We start from the raw sequence: 15,279 nt of genomic DNA, 5'->3' as shown, positions 1-15,279 counted from the left end.
CAGCAGTCTAAGGCACTGCCTCTCAGTGTTAGAGGTGTCAATTCAGACACTGGTTCAATTCCAGACTGTATCACAACTGTCTGCGATTGGGAGTTCCATAAGGCGGCGCACAATTGGTCCAGCGTTGTCCGGGTTAAGGTTTGGCTGGGGTAGGTCTTCATTGTAAAATAAGAACTTGTTCTTCACTGCTAGTGATAAACTCTCACAAACACATATCCTAGTTATTTAATGTCTTTTTAAATTAATAGAGCTTTTTTTCCATCAAAAGTGTACTTTGTTCTGATGGAATTTAGACTAGTTATTTCTGTGAGCCTACTCATGTAGCACGCAGCATGTAAAGCATTCATCTTTATACTGTATATGTACCATTATAGCCTATGTGACAGCATGGGCAACGCCATTGACGCTACAACCCATAGGAATCAAATCAAATGTTATTTGTCACATGCTCCGAATACAACTCAGTTGACTACTTTAAAATGCTGGAAAAATGATGGAAGACCTTAATGAAGCTGCCCATGCAAAGACAGCCTTTTGGCTACCAAATGCCTCTATCATTTTCTATGGCTCTTCAATGCAGAGAGAGCGAAAGAGAGAGGGGAGTGGGTAGGCTTGTTATGAACTAGTTGGCAAACATTTGAGTAATTCTCCGCGCGCTGGGTATGATTGCACAAGTGGTCCCGTGGAGGGGTCCCTAGCCCTACAACGAGTAGAGACAAGCCCGTGAGTTCCAAGAAAGCGACCGTGCGGTGCAGCCGGAGCAGAAGGCAGGTCCAACTATTTCAACAAGTGTTTAGAAATCCGTGATTCCTCTCTGATTTTGCCCGCAGTTGCGCATTCCAGAGGGGAGCCGTAGCGGATGCACCAAACTCCACGCATAATTTATTTATTCATTCATTTCCTATCACCAGTGACTGCTGCCAACTGAATGCGTCTGAGTGGTTGAGGGATAGATAGCTCTTTGTTTTCGTCCCCCGTCGCGCTCTCTACTTGCTCTAGAACTTCTAACCAAGCTGACCAAGGATGGACGGGAACCGAACCATCGACCCAAGCTGCAGTGAAAAACCTCCCGTGGCCATCGACATCCTTCTCCGTGAGTTGAACCGCTCGTCTAGGCCCGTAGCTGCACTTTCCATAACTAGCCAACGATAACTTTTTAGCTGCCAAGTGCCGTTAGTTTCTCCAATCTGCTGGCAGCTACTTTTTTCTTACTGGACTTGGACTTGTTGTGGCTAGGGTACTAGGGGATAACTAGCCCCCACTAAGAACAATGTCTAATTGCGGACACAAAACAAATTATGTTTGGAGAAGAAAAAAAAATGTGGTATGTGGATGAAGGTCATACTTAGGCTAATAAACTATGAAGGGAAATAAATGGCTACTGTTTACACTTTTTAGTTATTTCATGAAATGTTGTTTTTAGAAAAGGGATGGGTTTTTTTAAGTACCAGGGGGCAGTTACCTCTATAAAATTATGGGATAAGGTTTCACAGAAGTGTTAAAATCCATTCAATCAGTTTTATTTTTGTAAGTAATACCTAAAAGCCAAGTCTAGTTGTCTTATTTTAATGATTTAAATAAACTAAGGGGGGAAATGGTGTTGCACATGTCACCATTAATATCTGCAGTATGAGGAGATTTGATATAAAGTACCTCTTTATCTCACCTGCACAATCATTCTCTTTGTTCTTTCTTTGATGTTCCTTTTCCATACAATCCATTTTGTAGTGGTGGAAAAACTACCTAATTATAGACACTTTTTTAAAAGAAAATGACTCAAAGTGAAGGTCACACAGTTAAATACTACTTGAGTACAAGTCAAATTATTTGGTTTTAGATGTACTTAAATATCAAAAGTAAAAGTGTAAATAATTTAAAATGTGTTATATTAAGCAAACGAGACGACACGATTTTCTTGTTTTTTAAATTTACGGATAGCCAGGGTCACAGTTCAACACTGACATAATTTACAAACAAAGCATTTGTGTTTAGGGTGTCTGCCAGATCAGAGGCAGTAGGGATGACCAAGGATGTTCTCTGTTTAGTGAGTCCTCCAGAACAGAGGCAGTAGGGATGACCAGGGATGTTCTCTGTTTAGTGAGTCCACCAGATCAGAGACAGTAGGGATGACCAAGGATGTTCTCTGTTTAGTGAGTCCTCCAGATCAGAGGCAGTAAGGATGACCAGGGATGTTCTCTGTTTAGTGAGTCCACCAGATCAGAGACAGTAGGGATGACCAGGGATGTTCTCTGTTTAGTGAGTCCTCCAGATCAGAGACAGTAGGGATGACCAGGGATGTTCTCTGTTTAGTGAGTCCTCCAGATCAGAGACAGTAGGGATGACCAGGGTTGTTCTCTGTTTAGTGAGTCCTCCAGATCAGAGACAGTAGGGATGACCAGGGATGTTCTCTGTTTAGTGAGTCCACCAGATCAGAGACAGTAGGGATGACCAGGGATGTTCTCTGTTTAGTGAGTCCATCAGAACAGAGACAGTAGGGATGACCAGGGATGTTCTCTGTTAAGTGAGTCCTCCAGATCAGAGACAGTAGGGATGACCAGGGATGTTCTCTTGATAAGTGTGTGAATTAGACACATTTCCTGTCCTGCTAAGCATTCAAAATGTAACGAGTACTTTTGGGTGTCAGGGAAATTTAAGGATTAAAAAGTACATTATTTTCTTTTAGGATTGTGGTGTAGTAAAAGTTGTCAAATATAAATTGTAAAATACAATCCCAGCGGTCTTCAAAATGACATTCGGGGGCAAAAGGTTTTCAATAGTTGTTTTTAATTCATAATTTTGTTTTAAATTGTAATATACAATTTTAATGGTATATAACATTAACATTGAAATTGCACATTTAATAACTTAACTAATTAATTCAGTGTAACATTGCTGTGGCAGCTCTCTCATGCTCTGCTGTGGCACAATTCTAATTTGTACATAGGTCACAAATAAAGCTATCCCCAGTAAAATTGGAGCACAACTTATTACATTTATTTTATTTCACCTTTATTTAACCAGGTAGGCCAGTTGAGAACAACTTCTCATTTACAATGCGACCTGGCCAAGATAAAGCAAAGCAGTGCGACACATACAACAACACAGTTACACATGGAATAAACAATAAACAAGTCAATAACACAGTAGAAAAAAAGAAAGTATATATACAGTGTGTGCAAAAGGCATGAGGAGGTAGGCAATAAATAGGCCATAGGAACAAATAATTACAATTTAGCAGATTAACACTGGAGTGATACATGATCAGATGATGATGTGCAAGTAGAGATACTGGTGTGTAAAAGAGCAGAAAAGTACATAAAAACAGTAAATAAAAGCAGTGTGGGGATGAGGTAGGTAGATTGGGTGGGCTATTTACAGATAGACTATGTACAGCTGCACTGAACGGTTAGCTGCTCAGATAGCTGATGTTTAAAGTTGGTGAGGGAAATAAGTCTCCAACTTCAGCGATTTTTGCAATTCGTTCCAGTCACTGGCAGCAGAGAATTTAGCAAATTAACACTGGAGTGATAGATGAGCAGATTGTGGATGTGCAAGTAGAAATACTGGTGTGCAAAAGAGCAGAAAAGTCCATATAAACAATATGGGGATGAGGTAGGTAGATTGGGTGGGCTATTTACAGATGGACTAAGTACAGCTGCAGCGATCGGTTAGCTGCTCAGATAGCTGATGTTTAAAGTTAGTGAGGGAAATATATTAGCCTCCAGCTTCAGAGATTTTTGCAATTCGTTCCAGTCATTGGCTTTAGAGAACTGGAAGGAAAGGCGGCCAAATGAGGTGTTGGCTTTGAAGATGAAAAGCATTGACCAGGTCGATGAAGACGGCTGCACAGTACTGTCTTTTATCGATGGCGGTTATGAGCATATGTACTTCCTGCACTGCTCACACCTAATCCAGTCCCCATCTGTGAAAAAATCATGAATTTTCAATTTTGTTTTTCATCATCTTTGAAATGCTAGAGAAAGGCCATCATAATATTGCAGTTTAGGCGCAAAGTTTCAGATTGATCCAGTGAAACATGGCAGTATTGGACAATATTTTGAATCAAGTATGCCCAAATGTTCCTAACTGGTCAAATGATACATTTTCAAATACATAACTATAGAGAACATACAAAAATGATATGGTAATACAACATTTAAATTTACACACTCCCAGGAATCATGTCATACATGAACAAGGCAGCTAACCCACTGTTCCTAGGCCGTCATTGAAAATAAGAATTTGTTCTTAACTGACTTGCCTAGTTAAATAAAGGTGAAAAAATTATACCAATTTGAGTGTCCCGGATTTACGTTTACTATGTTACGTCTAGTCTGAGACCAAGCTGTGAAACCTGGTTATAGTTACAGATTTAGCTGCACAATACATTCAGTCCCTATTGCGATTGGAGAGATTACATAATCTAATCATCCCTTTTATCCAATAGTAACTTTGAAACTGACTGAAATGTGTCTTCCGCATTTAACCCTTCCCCTCTGAATCAGAGAGGTGTGGGGGGGCTGCTTTAATCGACATCCTCGTCTTTGGCGCCCGGGCAACAGTGGGTCAACTGCCTTGCTCAAAGGCAGAACCATATATTTTTACCTTGTCAGCTCGGGGATTCGAAATGGAATGGCTGCAATGAAACAGTGCACACACACAATAAGATTATGTATTGATGTTTAGAGGCTTGATGATGTCTGAGGATGGTTGAACCACAGAATTATGGTTTTAAGGGTTTCATCACACCATATTACCTGTGGCTGGCCACACACTGGTATGTAGCCTATAATGTGTAGCCTCTAGTGTGTATCCCGGTATGCAGCCTCTAGTGTGTATCCCGGTATGCAGCCTCTAGTGTGTATCCCGGTATGCAGCCTCTAGTGTGTATCCCGGTATGCAGCCTATAGTGTGTATCCCAGTATGCAGCCTATAGTGTGTATCCCGGTATGCAGCCTATAGTGTGTATCCCGGTATGCAGCCTATAGTGTGTATCCCGGTATGCAGCCTATAGTGTGTATCCCGGTATGTCGGCCTACTTAAAATCCGAAAGTATTGTCACGCAAAGTAGTTTCCCTCTACATCACCCCACGGTTACAGTAGGAACAGTTTAAATAGGATGTGACGGACGCTCTGTTTGGACAACATAACTGTTGGTCTGACCAATAGCAGGCAGGCTATCCCTCCCCTCCTCTCTCTCTTTTCTCTAATCATGTCCTCATGGGTTTGTCTCATCTCCCTCCCCTCCTCTCTCTTTTCTCTAATCATGTCCTCATGGGTTTGTCTCATCTCCCTCCCCTCCTCTCTCTTTTCTCTAATCATGTCCTCATGGGTTTGTCTCATCTCCCTCCCCTCCTCTCTCTCTTCTCTAATCATGTCCTCATGGGTTTGTCTCATCTCCCTCCCCTCCTCTCTCTCTTCTCTAATCATACCCTTATGCCTCTTTCACAAACCAAGATGCTCTCCCAGAAATCAGGGAGCAAGGACTTCCTTCCCCCACTTCCCTAAGGAATTAACATGGTCCACACACACCCACACAGTTGTGAAGAGGAGACGACAGTGCCTCTTCCCCCTCAGGAGGCTGAAAAGATTTGTCATGGGCCCTCAGATCCTCAAAAAGTTCTACAACTGCACCATTGAGAGTATCTTGACTGGCTGTATCGCCGCTTGGTACAGCAACTGCTTGGCATCCGACCGCAAGGCGCTTCAGAGAGTAGTGAGTACAGCCCAGTACATCACTGGGGCTGAGCTCCCTGCCATCCAGGACCTCTATATCAGGCGGTGTCAGAGAAAGGCCCAAAGCTAAATAGCTAATCAAATAGCTATCCAGACTACCTGCATTGACACGTCAATGGGCTGCAGGATCCAGTATCTCGCTGCATTCTAATTGCCATCGATAAAATGCAATTGTGTTTGTTGTCCGTAGCTTATGCCTGCCCATACCATAACCTCACCGCCACCATGGGGCACGATGTTCACAACGTTGACATCAGCAAACTGCTCTCCCACAGGATGCCATAAACACAATCTGCCATCTCCCGGTACAGTTGAAACCGGGATTCATCCGTGAAGAGATCACTTCTCCAGCGTGCCAGTGGCCATCGAAGGTGAGCGTTTTCCCACTGAAGTGGGTTACAACGCCAAACTGCATTCAGGTCATGACCCTGATTGAGGATGACGAGCACACAGATGAGCTTCCCTGAGATGGTTTCTGATATAGTTTGTCCAGAAATTCTTCGGTTGTGCAAACCCACAGTTTCATCAGCTGTCTGGGTGTCTGGTCTCAGACAATCCCGCAGGTGAAGAAGCCGGATGTGGAGGTCCTAGGCTGACGTGGTTACACATGGTCTGTGGTTGTGAAGCCAGTTGAACGTATTGCCACATTTCTAAAACAACGTTCATGTCTTAAAGTAATGATGGACTGTTGTTCCTCTTTACTTATTTGAGCTGTTCTTGCCATAATATGGACTCAGTCTTTTACCAAATAGGGATATCTTCTGTATACAACCATACTTTGTCACAACACAACTGAAAGCTCAAATGTTTTAAGAAGGAAAGAAATTCTACAAATTTAACTTTCAACAAGGCACACCTGTTAGTTGAAATGCATCCCAGGTGACTACCTTATGAAGCTGGTTGAGAGAAAGCCAAGAGTGTGCAAAGCTGTCAAGGTAAAAGGTGGCTACTCAAGAATTTCTAAAATAAAATCTATTTTGATTTGTTTAACACTTTGTTGTTGTTGTTACTACATGATTCCATATGTGTTATTTCATAGTGTTGATGTCTTCACTATTATTCTGCAATGTCAAGATTAATAAAAACAAAGAAAAACCATTTAATGAGTAGATGTGTCCAACCTTTTGAATAGTACTATATATATCATCTTAATTCTCCATTGTTGGAAAAGGACACAAGTTTCACTGTCTAAACCGGTTGTTTATGAACCATGTGACAAATAACATTTTGTTTGACATGGCTGTTTTGACATGTGTACAAGTGTGTGTCAGTTTATTCTTAGTTAATTGTGTGCGTGTGCGCGTTAGTTCCTCTGTGTTTGGCAGAGGGGATGGTGCTGTTTTAGATTTCCTGTTCACGACTTTTCATTGTCTTCCCATAAACACCTCCTCTGTCTCTCTGTCTGCCTTTAGAGTTGGACATCTTTGGTATCATCCTGTACTCAGTGCTGACCTTCATGGCAGCGGTGTCCATGCTGGTCTACATAGAGGAGTGTTGGTACATCTACCGGAAGGTTCCCTCCAACAAGAAGAGCGCCATCATCTGGGTCAATGGGGCAGCGCCGGTAAGAACACACTGAAAGCAGCCTTTAATCTGGTACCTGCTGGTACCCTACAGTAGAAACACATGTGGCTAGAACACACTGAAGGCAGCATTTAATCTGGTACCCTACAGTAGAAACACATGCGGCTAAGGAACAAAATAAAAAGTGTAGTTATGACTCATCCCGTCAGTTTACTAGGAAATTCTAGGGCAGTAGCACGGTTAGGAAGACTGCATTGTTAAAGTTTCCAGACTAAGGCTGTATGTCTCGACTGTGTGTCAGGTGATCGGCACCATGTCCTGTCTGGGGATGTGGATTCCTCGAGCCACCATGTTTACGGACATGACCTCCGCCTGGTATGTTGCTCATCCCTCGCTCTTTTGCTCTCTCTCTCCTGTCTTTTCATTTTCTCTCATTGTCTCTCTCTGTCCCATCCTATCCTCTTTCCTCTCCTCCACCTTCTGTCTCTTCCTGTGTCTGAGTGGATCTGTGGTTCTCTTGATCTCAGACCCCTCCTGTGACAGGCAGGAAACCCTTTAGAGAGCAGGAAGACATACCTTGTGTCAGCAAAACATAGAGATACTGAAGACACCATTACAATAGTCTGTGTAGATCTTTCCAAACCCATCTCTCCCTCTGTCTATCTTCCCTCCTTCACTGCTTGGTGTTCTTGATGTGTGTAACATGTTTGAGCCTGTCTCCACAGCTACTTTGCGATCGTAGTGTTTAAGTTCCTGGTGTTAATGATCGAGGAGGTGGGGGGTGACGAGGCGTTTCTACGGCGAGCAGGGAGGAACAAATTGAAGATCAGTACTGGTCCCTGTTGCTGCTGCTGCCTTTGTCTACCCCATGTTAACATCACACGGTAACACACACTGTTTAGTAGTAAAACTATCTGTATTGGTTGTCACGCCCTGACCTGAGTATTCTTTGTTTTCTTTTATATATTTTGGTTAGGTCAGGGTGTGACGAGGGTGGTATGTGTGTTTTTGTCTCATCTAGGGTGATTGTACTGTCTAGGGTTTTTTGTAGATTTATGGGGTTGTTTCCATCTAGGTGTTTATGTAGGTCTATGGTTGCCTAGATTGGCTCTCAATTAGAGGCAGGTGTTTATTGTTGTCTCTGATTGGGAACCATATTTAGGCAGCCATCTGCTTTGGGTATTTTGTGGGTTATTGTCTATGTTATATGTTAGCACATTGTTTCATTAGCAGTCACGTTCGTCTTATCGTTTTGTTTAAGTGTTCTTCCTGCAATAATGAAGAATGCATTCTAACCACGCTGCGCTTTGGTCTACTCCATACGACCATCTGATTGGTTCAGGTCCCGGCAGGTTGAATGCACCCCTGGCCACTCACCCTCGTCTCTATGGACCTATGCATGTCAGAAAACATTATCACCCCAAATATGCCCCTTGCGGGTCATTGCACCCTATAGGACTCAGTAAATAGGCATGACAATTTACAACGTCATGCTAATATGTTAAAAATGGTGTTATTACACTCCGTTTCTATGGACCCATGCATGTCAGAAAACATTATCACCCCAAATATGCCCCTTGCGGGTCATAGCACCCTATAGGACTCAGTAAAGAGGCATGACAACATCATGCTAATATGTTAAAAGTGGTGTTATCACACTCCATTATAATTCTCTGTATTAACGTTGATGGAATGTTTTCTTCTGGTTGTCTTCAGACGGAGTTTGTTCCTGCTGAAGTTGGGGTCGTTTCAGTTCGCCCTGATGAAGGTTGTCTTCACCATTCTGTCAGTCATCCTCTGGACCAATGGCAACTTCGACGTTACAGATGTGAGTGTGGGGCGTCGACACACGCGTACCTACACACACACACACACACACACACACAGAACCATATTCTTCCCAAACGCACACGCCCATATGAAAACTCCCACACACACACACACACTCACAGATGTAACAGTGTTGACTCAGTCCCGCTCATCTCCATAACCTGGGCTGGAACCAGGGACTATCTACACACACACACACTCACAGATGTAACAGTGTTGACTCAGTCCCGCTCATCTCCATAACCTGGGCTGGAACCAGGGACTATCTACACACACACACACTCACAGATGTAACAGTGTTGACTCAGTCCCGCTCATCTCCATAACCTGGGCTGGAACCAGGGACTATCTACACACACACTCACAGATGTAACAGTGTTGACTCAGTCCCTGGTTCCAGCCCAGGTTATGGAGATGAGCGGGACAATCTACACACACACACACACACACACACACACACACACAGATGTAACAGTGTTGACTCAGTCCCTGGTTCCAGCCCAGGTTATGGAGATGAGCGGGACAATCTACACACACACACACTCCCAAGGCCGTATGTGTTTCAGACAGCGGTAACCGGAGCGTCCATCTGGATATCCCTGGGAGTGGGGGTCCTGACCATCATAGCACTGTGGCCTGTAGCCATCATGTTCATGCATCTCAGGACCACGCTGCGCAGCCTCAAGATCATTCCCAAATACGCCATGTACCAGGTGAGATTACACACGCACACGCTATGTAAGTGAGCCAATCAGAGGAAAGACTTAAAGCACGACTCTCCAACCCTGTTCCTGGAGAGCTACCGTCCTGCAGGTTTTAACTCCAACCCTGTTCCTGGAGAGCTACCGTCCTGCAGGTTTTAACTCCAACCCTGTTCCTGGAGAGCTGCCGTCCTGCAGGTTTTCACTCCAACCCTGTTCCTGGAGAGCTGCCGTCCTGCAGGTTTTCACTCCAACCCTGTTCCTGGAGAGCTGCCGTCCTGCAGGTTTTCACTCCAACCCTGTTCCTGGAGAGCTGCCGTCCTGCAGGTTTTCACTCCAACCCTGTTCCTGGAGAGCTGCCGTCCTGCAGGTTTTAACTCCAACCCTGTTCCTGGAGAGCTGCCGTCCTGCAGGTTTTCACTCCAACCCTGTTCCTGGAGAGCTGCCGTCCTGCAGGTTTTCACTCCAACCCTGTTCCTGGAGAGCTGCCGTCCTGCAGGTTTTCACTCCAACCCTGTTCCTGGAGAGCTGCCGTCCTGCAGGTCTTAACTCCAACCCTGTTCCTGGAGAGCTGCCGTCCTGCAGGTTTTAACTCCAACCCTGTTCCTGGAGAGCTGCCGTCCTGCAGGTTTTCACTCCAACCCTGTTCCTGGAGAGCTACCGTCCTGCAGGTTTTCACTCCAACCCTGTTCCTGGAGAGCTGCCGTCCTGCAGGTTTTCACTCCAACCCTGTTCCTGGAGAGCTGCCGTCCTGCAGGTTTTAACTCCAACCCTGTTCCTGCCCTAATCTAGTGCACATGATTCTAATAATTGGCTGAATCAGGTTAGTTACAACTGGGGTTTGAGTGTGAACCTGCAGGACGGCAGCTCTCCAGGAACAGGGTTGGAGAACTCTGGTATACAGTAAGGCCCCCCTCAACCAATCAGAGGTCAGTTAATACCCTGAAAACGCAAATGATAACATGTTTACTCATGCTGAGCACAGTGTTTTACCCATGATGCTGTGTCTGTGTAGCTGGTGCTCGTGCTGAGTCAGCTCCAGTCTGCCATCATCAACATCCTGGCTATGATGGGAACTATCGCCTGCACCCCGCCATACTCCTCTCAGGCCAGGGGATACTGTGAGTCTCTCACCTCCTCATCTCCATCCATCACTATATCTCTTATTAAACATACACACACTATCCTCTCAGGCCAGAAGATACCCTAAGTGACCTCTTTCTCTCTCTCTCTGTCGCCCATCTTTCTCTCCCTCGCCCTCCTTCTCTCTCTGTCCCCCATCTTTCTCTCCCACGCCCTCCTTCTCTCTGTCCCCCATCTTTCTCTCCCACGCCCTCCTCTCTGCTCCCATCTTTCTCTCCCACGCCCTCCTTCTCTCTCTGTCCCCCATCTCTCTCTCTGTCCCCCATCTTTCTCTCCCACGCCCTCCTTCTCTCTCTGTCCCCCATCTTTCTCTCCCACGCCCTCCTTCTCTCTGTCCCCCATCTTTCTCTCCCACGCCCTCCTCTCTGCTCCCATCTTTTCTCCCACGCCCTCCTTCTCTCTCTGTCCCCCATCTCTCTCTCTGTCCCCCATCTTTCTCTCCCACGCCCTCCTTCTCTCTCTGTCCCCCATCTTTCTCTCCCACGCCCTCCTTCTCTCTCTGTCCCCCATCTTTCTCTCCCACGCCCTCCTTCTCTCTCTGTCCCCCATCTTTCTCTCCCACACCCTCCTTCTCTCTCTGTCGCCCATCTTTCTCTCCCTCGCCCTCCTTCTCTCTCTGTCCCCCATCTTTCTCTCCCACGCCCTCCTCTCTGCTCCCATCTTTCTCTCCCACGCCCTCCTTCTCTCTGTCCCCCATCTCTCTCTGTCCCCCATCTTTCTCTCCCTCGCCCTCCTTCTCTCTCTGTCCCCCATCTTTCTCTCTGTCCCCCATCTTTCTCTCCCACGCCCTCCTCTCTGCTCCCATCTTTCTCTCCCACGCCCTCCTTCTCTCTGTCCCCCATCTCTCTCTCTGTCCCCCATCTTTCTCTCCCTCGCCCTCCTTCTCTCTCTGTCCCCCATCTTTCTCTGTCCCACATCTTTCTCTCCCACGCCCTCCTTCTCTCTCTGTAGTGATGAGTCAACAGTTGTTAATGCTGGAGATGTTCATCATCACCTTGGTAACCCGCCTGTTGTATCGTCGCCAGTACGAGCCACTCCCTGACGACGAGCATGATGACGACCACACTAAGATTGGTCTATCAGCTGAGAGAACTCTGGCATAGCGTGAGGAAGAGAGAAACTGTGTGTGTGTGTGTGTGTGTGTGTGTGTGTGTGTGTGTGTGTGTGTGTGTGTGTGTGTGTGTGTGTGTGTGTGTGTGTGTGTGTGCATACGTTTAAGGGAGAATTATGTGGGATCAGGATCCGTTGGAGAATACTGATATATTCTCAAATGTGTATATGGACTAAACTGACAGAACACAATGGATGACCCGAGCTTGTTGTGTTCTGTTACACTGAATTGTCCAATAAGAAATGAGTTCAGTACTTTTCTTGGTGAGCAAAGTGTTTAAGATGGATCAGAGTTATTCCTCTCTCAGCCAGTGTGTTTGGGTGTGATAGTGTTGTTGTTGTGTAACTGTAATATATGAATTATTTCAGAAATGTATTTTTATCACAAGTTATATGTTTTGCCATTGTGAACTTTGTACTTGTATCCTAATGATCAATTTATAATGTATATTCTTTTTCTTAAGTTTTAAATTTGAGGAGTTGTATTTCGTCATTTGTTTTTCAGTAGGCATGCACACCCACACACAGGTCTGGGTTATGGTGGGCAGACTGTAGTTGTAGAGGGGAAACCTTGCGTGCTCTGTGTATCTGTTGGGGCGGTATGCGAATTGGAGTGGGTCTAGGGTTCCCGGGATAATGGGGTTGTGAGCCTTTCATAGCACTTCATGGCTACCGACGTGAATGCTACGGGGAGGTAACCATTTAGGCAGGTTACCTTCACTTTCTTGGGCACAGCAACTATGGTGGTCTGCTTGAAGCATGTAGGTATTACAGACTAGGTCAGGGAAAGGTTGTAAATGTCAGTGAAGACACTTGTCGGTCTGTGCATGCTTTGAGTACACGTCATGGTAATCCGTCTGGCCGAGCGGCTTTGTGACCTGTTGACCTATTTGAAGTTCTTGCTCACATCGGATTCGAAAAGTGTAATCCACAGTCACCCAGAACAGTTGGTGCTCTCATGCATGTTTCAGAGTTGCTTGCCTCAAAGCGAGCATAAAAGGCATTTTAACTTGTTGGGTAGGCTCGCTTCACTGAGCAGCTCGTGGCTGTGTTTCCCTTTGTAGTCCGTAATAGTATGCAAACCCTGCCACATCCGACGAGCGTCAGGGCCAGTCTAGTAGGATTCCATCTTAGTCCTGTATTGACCCTTTGCCTGTTTGATGGTTTGTCGGAGGACGTAGCGGCATTTCTTATAAGCGTCCAAATTAGTGTCCAGCTCCAGTCTGTTTGTTCAGTCCCACCGAATAGAACTAGTGTTCCTTTCCCCTACAAAGCATCAGGCTGAGACAGAGGCTGATGGTTTGGTTTCAGATCCGACAGAGAAAAGGAATAAAGATGCTTTTCTCTTCCTCCCTTTGGGGACACAGTTTTGATTGGGCACAGCTGGCATCAGTTTGGGCCGTTGTCATAGTTAATGATTGGTACGATTGTCATGGTTACTGGGGCATGCTCTGACAGCAAGTTACAGAAAAGAGTTTTGCAGTAAATTAAACTATATGAACATTATAAGAACATTTTATTTCAATATTTGTTGCAATATATACCCTCTTTCTTCCCAATTTTGTGATTACGATCTAGTCTCGTAGCTGCAACTCCCCGACGGGCTCGGGAGAGGCGACGGTCGAGTCATGCGTCCTCAGAAACATGGCCTGCCAAGCCGTGCTTCTTAACATCTGCTTGCTTAACCTGGAAACCAGCTGCACCAATGTGTCAGGAAACACTGTGCAACTGATGACCAAGGTCAGCCTGCAAGCGCCCGGCCCGCCACAAGGAGTCGCTAGAGCGCGATGAGCCAAGTAAAGCCCCATCTTGGCCAAACCCTCCCTTAACCTGGACGACGTTGGGCCAATTGTGCGCCGCCCTATGGGACTCCCGGTCATACCGCAACACTGCAATGCAGTGCCTTTTGTCCACTGCGCCACTCGGGTATAAGAACACTTTAAGTCATTTCAGGAACAATGGGAATAAACTAAATAGATTTATTATGCATTAAGTATGTTATTTATGTTACTGAAAGAATCCAGAACAAACGGATGCATTTTTATTATTCAATTATCAGAAAGAGTCATGACGTGCCCTGAGGATCATAAAGACCTGGTAGAAACTGCCATGCAGTATTGAAGATAGACTTGGTCAAACTCCTAAATCCCCAAAATGGGATAATTAAGCAATATTTACACTTGTGGGAATGGTCTGTGGACACAGTTAAGATGAGTGTGTTTATTTTGGTGATCTCACGAAGGATAAGAAACACAAAGGTATCTCTTAAAGTGTACATTTCTCAGCTGTCAGGTTTAAATATTGTGAAACGTGATTAAACAGGAAACTATTTGTGAAAAGATGCAATGTGTTGTTAACCTTCTAAATGACAGTATGAATTTTCATATGAAAATCAGCTAGTCAGTGGCCACGCCCACATGAGCATCGACATTCCGTCGGCATCATGGAACCGCCCCTTTCTACTGAAATGTATAAAATCCTGATGAAATTCACAGTAGACCATGCAAACTAAGCTACGGTTGCAAATGGTTGAATTTCGAAGACTAGAAAACATGCAGCTGACGCAACTACAACTCTACCAAAGGACAAGACCATACCACGTGGAGCATTGGCTACACGTCTTGAAATGGTTAAACTCTGTGAGACTATCGATCACTACAGAATAAGAGCAAATCTTAGATGTATAATTACTAGTCTGCAGCTAGAAATGACGTAAATCAAGAACAAGAATACCAACAAACGTTGAAGCATCTATGAGAACATTTCCGAATGGTACTCTGAAGTATCCAATTTTACCACGTACATCCATGAAAGACATTGAGACTCCTGGGAAAGTTAACCAGAGACCCTGATGAACCCTAAAGGACCATTGAGGATTCCAACAGTGAAGACGACAACGACATATGGGCGTAAATATATAAATTGCGACTATTCTCCTTTTTACCTACCAAGCCGTCATAATGGCTTAGTCCGCTAGGGGACTTTTCTATCATTGTTAGTAACCAATATCTGTTTATGTATTTCTGTGATTTATTTTGTTAGTAAATAAATAATTAAGCCAATTTGTATATTTCTGACTCATTGTGGAAACGAGGGTTCGTGCAGATAACCTGTAATGGATCTCTGCATCGTCTGACGACGAGTATGAAATATCGGACCAATGCGCAGCGTGGTAAGTGTCCATGTTAATTTATTAACTGAACACACAAAACAAAATAACGAAGTGAATGGAAGA

General features: G+C 44.9%; 1 protein-coding gene across 3 annotated transcripts; it reads left to right on the top strand.

The window, feature by feature from the left end:
- Nucleotides 1-604: 604 nt before the first annotated feature.
- On the top strand, nucleotides 605-15,106 carry LOC135517146 (organic solute transporter subunit alpha-like). 3 transcript variants are annotated; one of them, XR_010451995.1, is made up of 9 exons: nucleotides 605-1,093; nucleotides 7,149-7,300; nucleotides 7,562-7,635; nucleotides 7,986-8,144; nucleotides 8,977-9,088; nucleotides 9,641-9,803; nucleotides 10,807-10,912; nucleotides 11,886-12,038; nucleotides 13,623-15,106. XR_010451995.1 is itself a non-coding variant. In XM_064941187.1 (9 exons), the coding sequence occupies exons 1-8, from the start codon at nucleotides 1,024-1,026 to the stop codon at nucleotides 12,035-12,037; spliced, it is 972 nt and encodes a 323-aa protein (XP_064797259.1). In that variant the 5' UTR covers nucleotides 607-1,023; the 3' UTR covers nucleotide 12,038; nucleotides 13,623-15,106. The 3 variants fall into 3 exon arrangements, 2 of the variants coding, with proteins under 2 accessions (XP_064797260.1, XP_064797259.1); XM_064941187.1 differs by having other exon boundaries at nucleotides 607-1,093; nucleotides 9,657-9,803; XM_064941188.1 differs by having other exon boundaries at nucleotides 11,886-15,106.
- Nucleotides 15,107-15,279: the final 173 nt, after the last annotated feature.

This window comes from Oncorhynchus masou, chromosome 28 (genome assembly GCF_036934945.1).
Source record: "Oncorhynchus masou masou isolate Uvic2021 chromosome 28, UVic_Omas_1.1, whole genome shotgun sequence".
Lineage (NCBI taxonomy): Eukaryota > Metazoa > Chordata > Actinopteri > Salmoniformes > Salmonidae > Oncorhynchus > Oncorhynchus masou.
This window is presented reverse-complemented; position numbering and strand designations above follow the sequence as displayed.

Excerpts from the sequence above, each read along its gene's own strand:
- LOC135517146 (XM_064941187.1), top strand. The coding sequence starts at position 1,024 with ATGGACGGGAACCGAACCATCGACCCAAGCTGCAGTGAAAAACCTCCC. Across the intron at positions 1,094-7,148 it reads GGCCATCGACATCCTTCTCC|AGTTGGACATCTTTGGTATC; the intron begins GTGAGTTGAACC and ends GTCTGCCTTTAG. Across the intron at positions 10,913-11,885 it reads CTCTCAGGCCAGGGGATACT|TGATGAGTCAACAGTTGTTA; the intron begins GTGAGTCTCTCA and ends CTCTCTCTGTAG.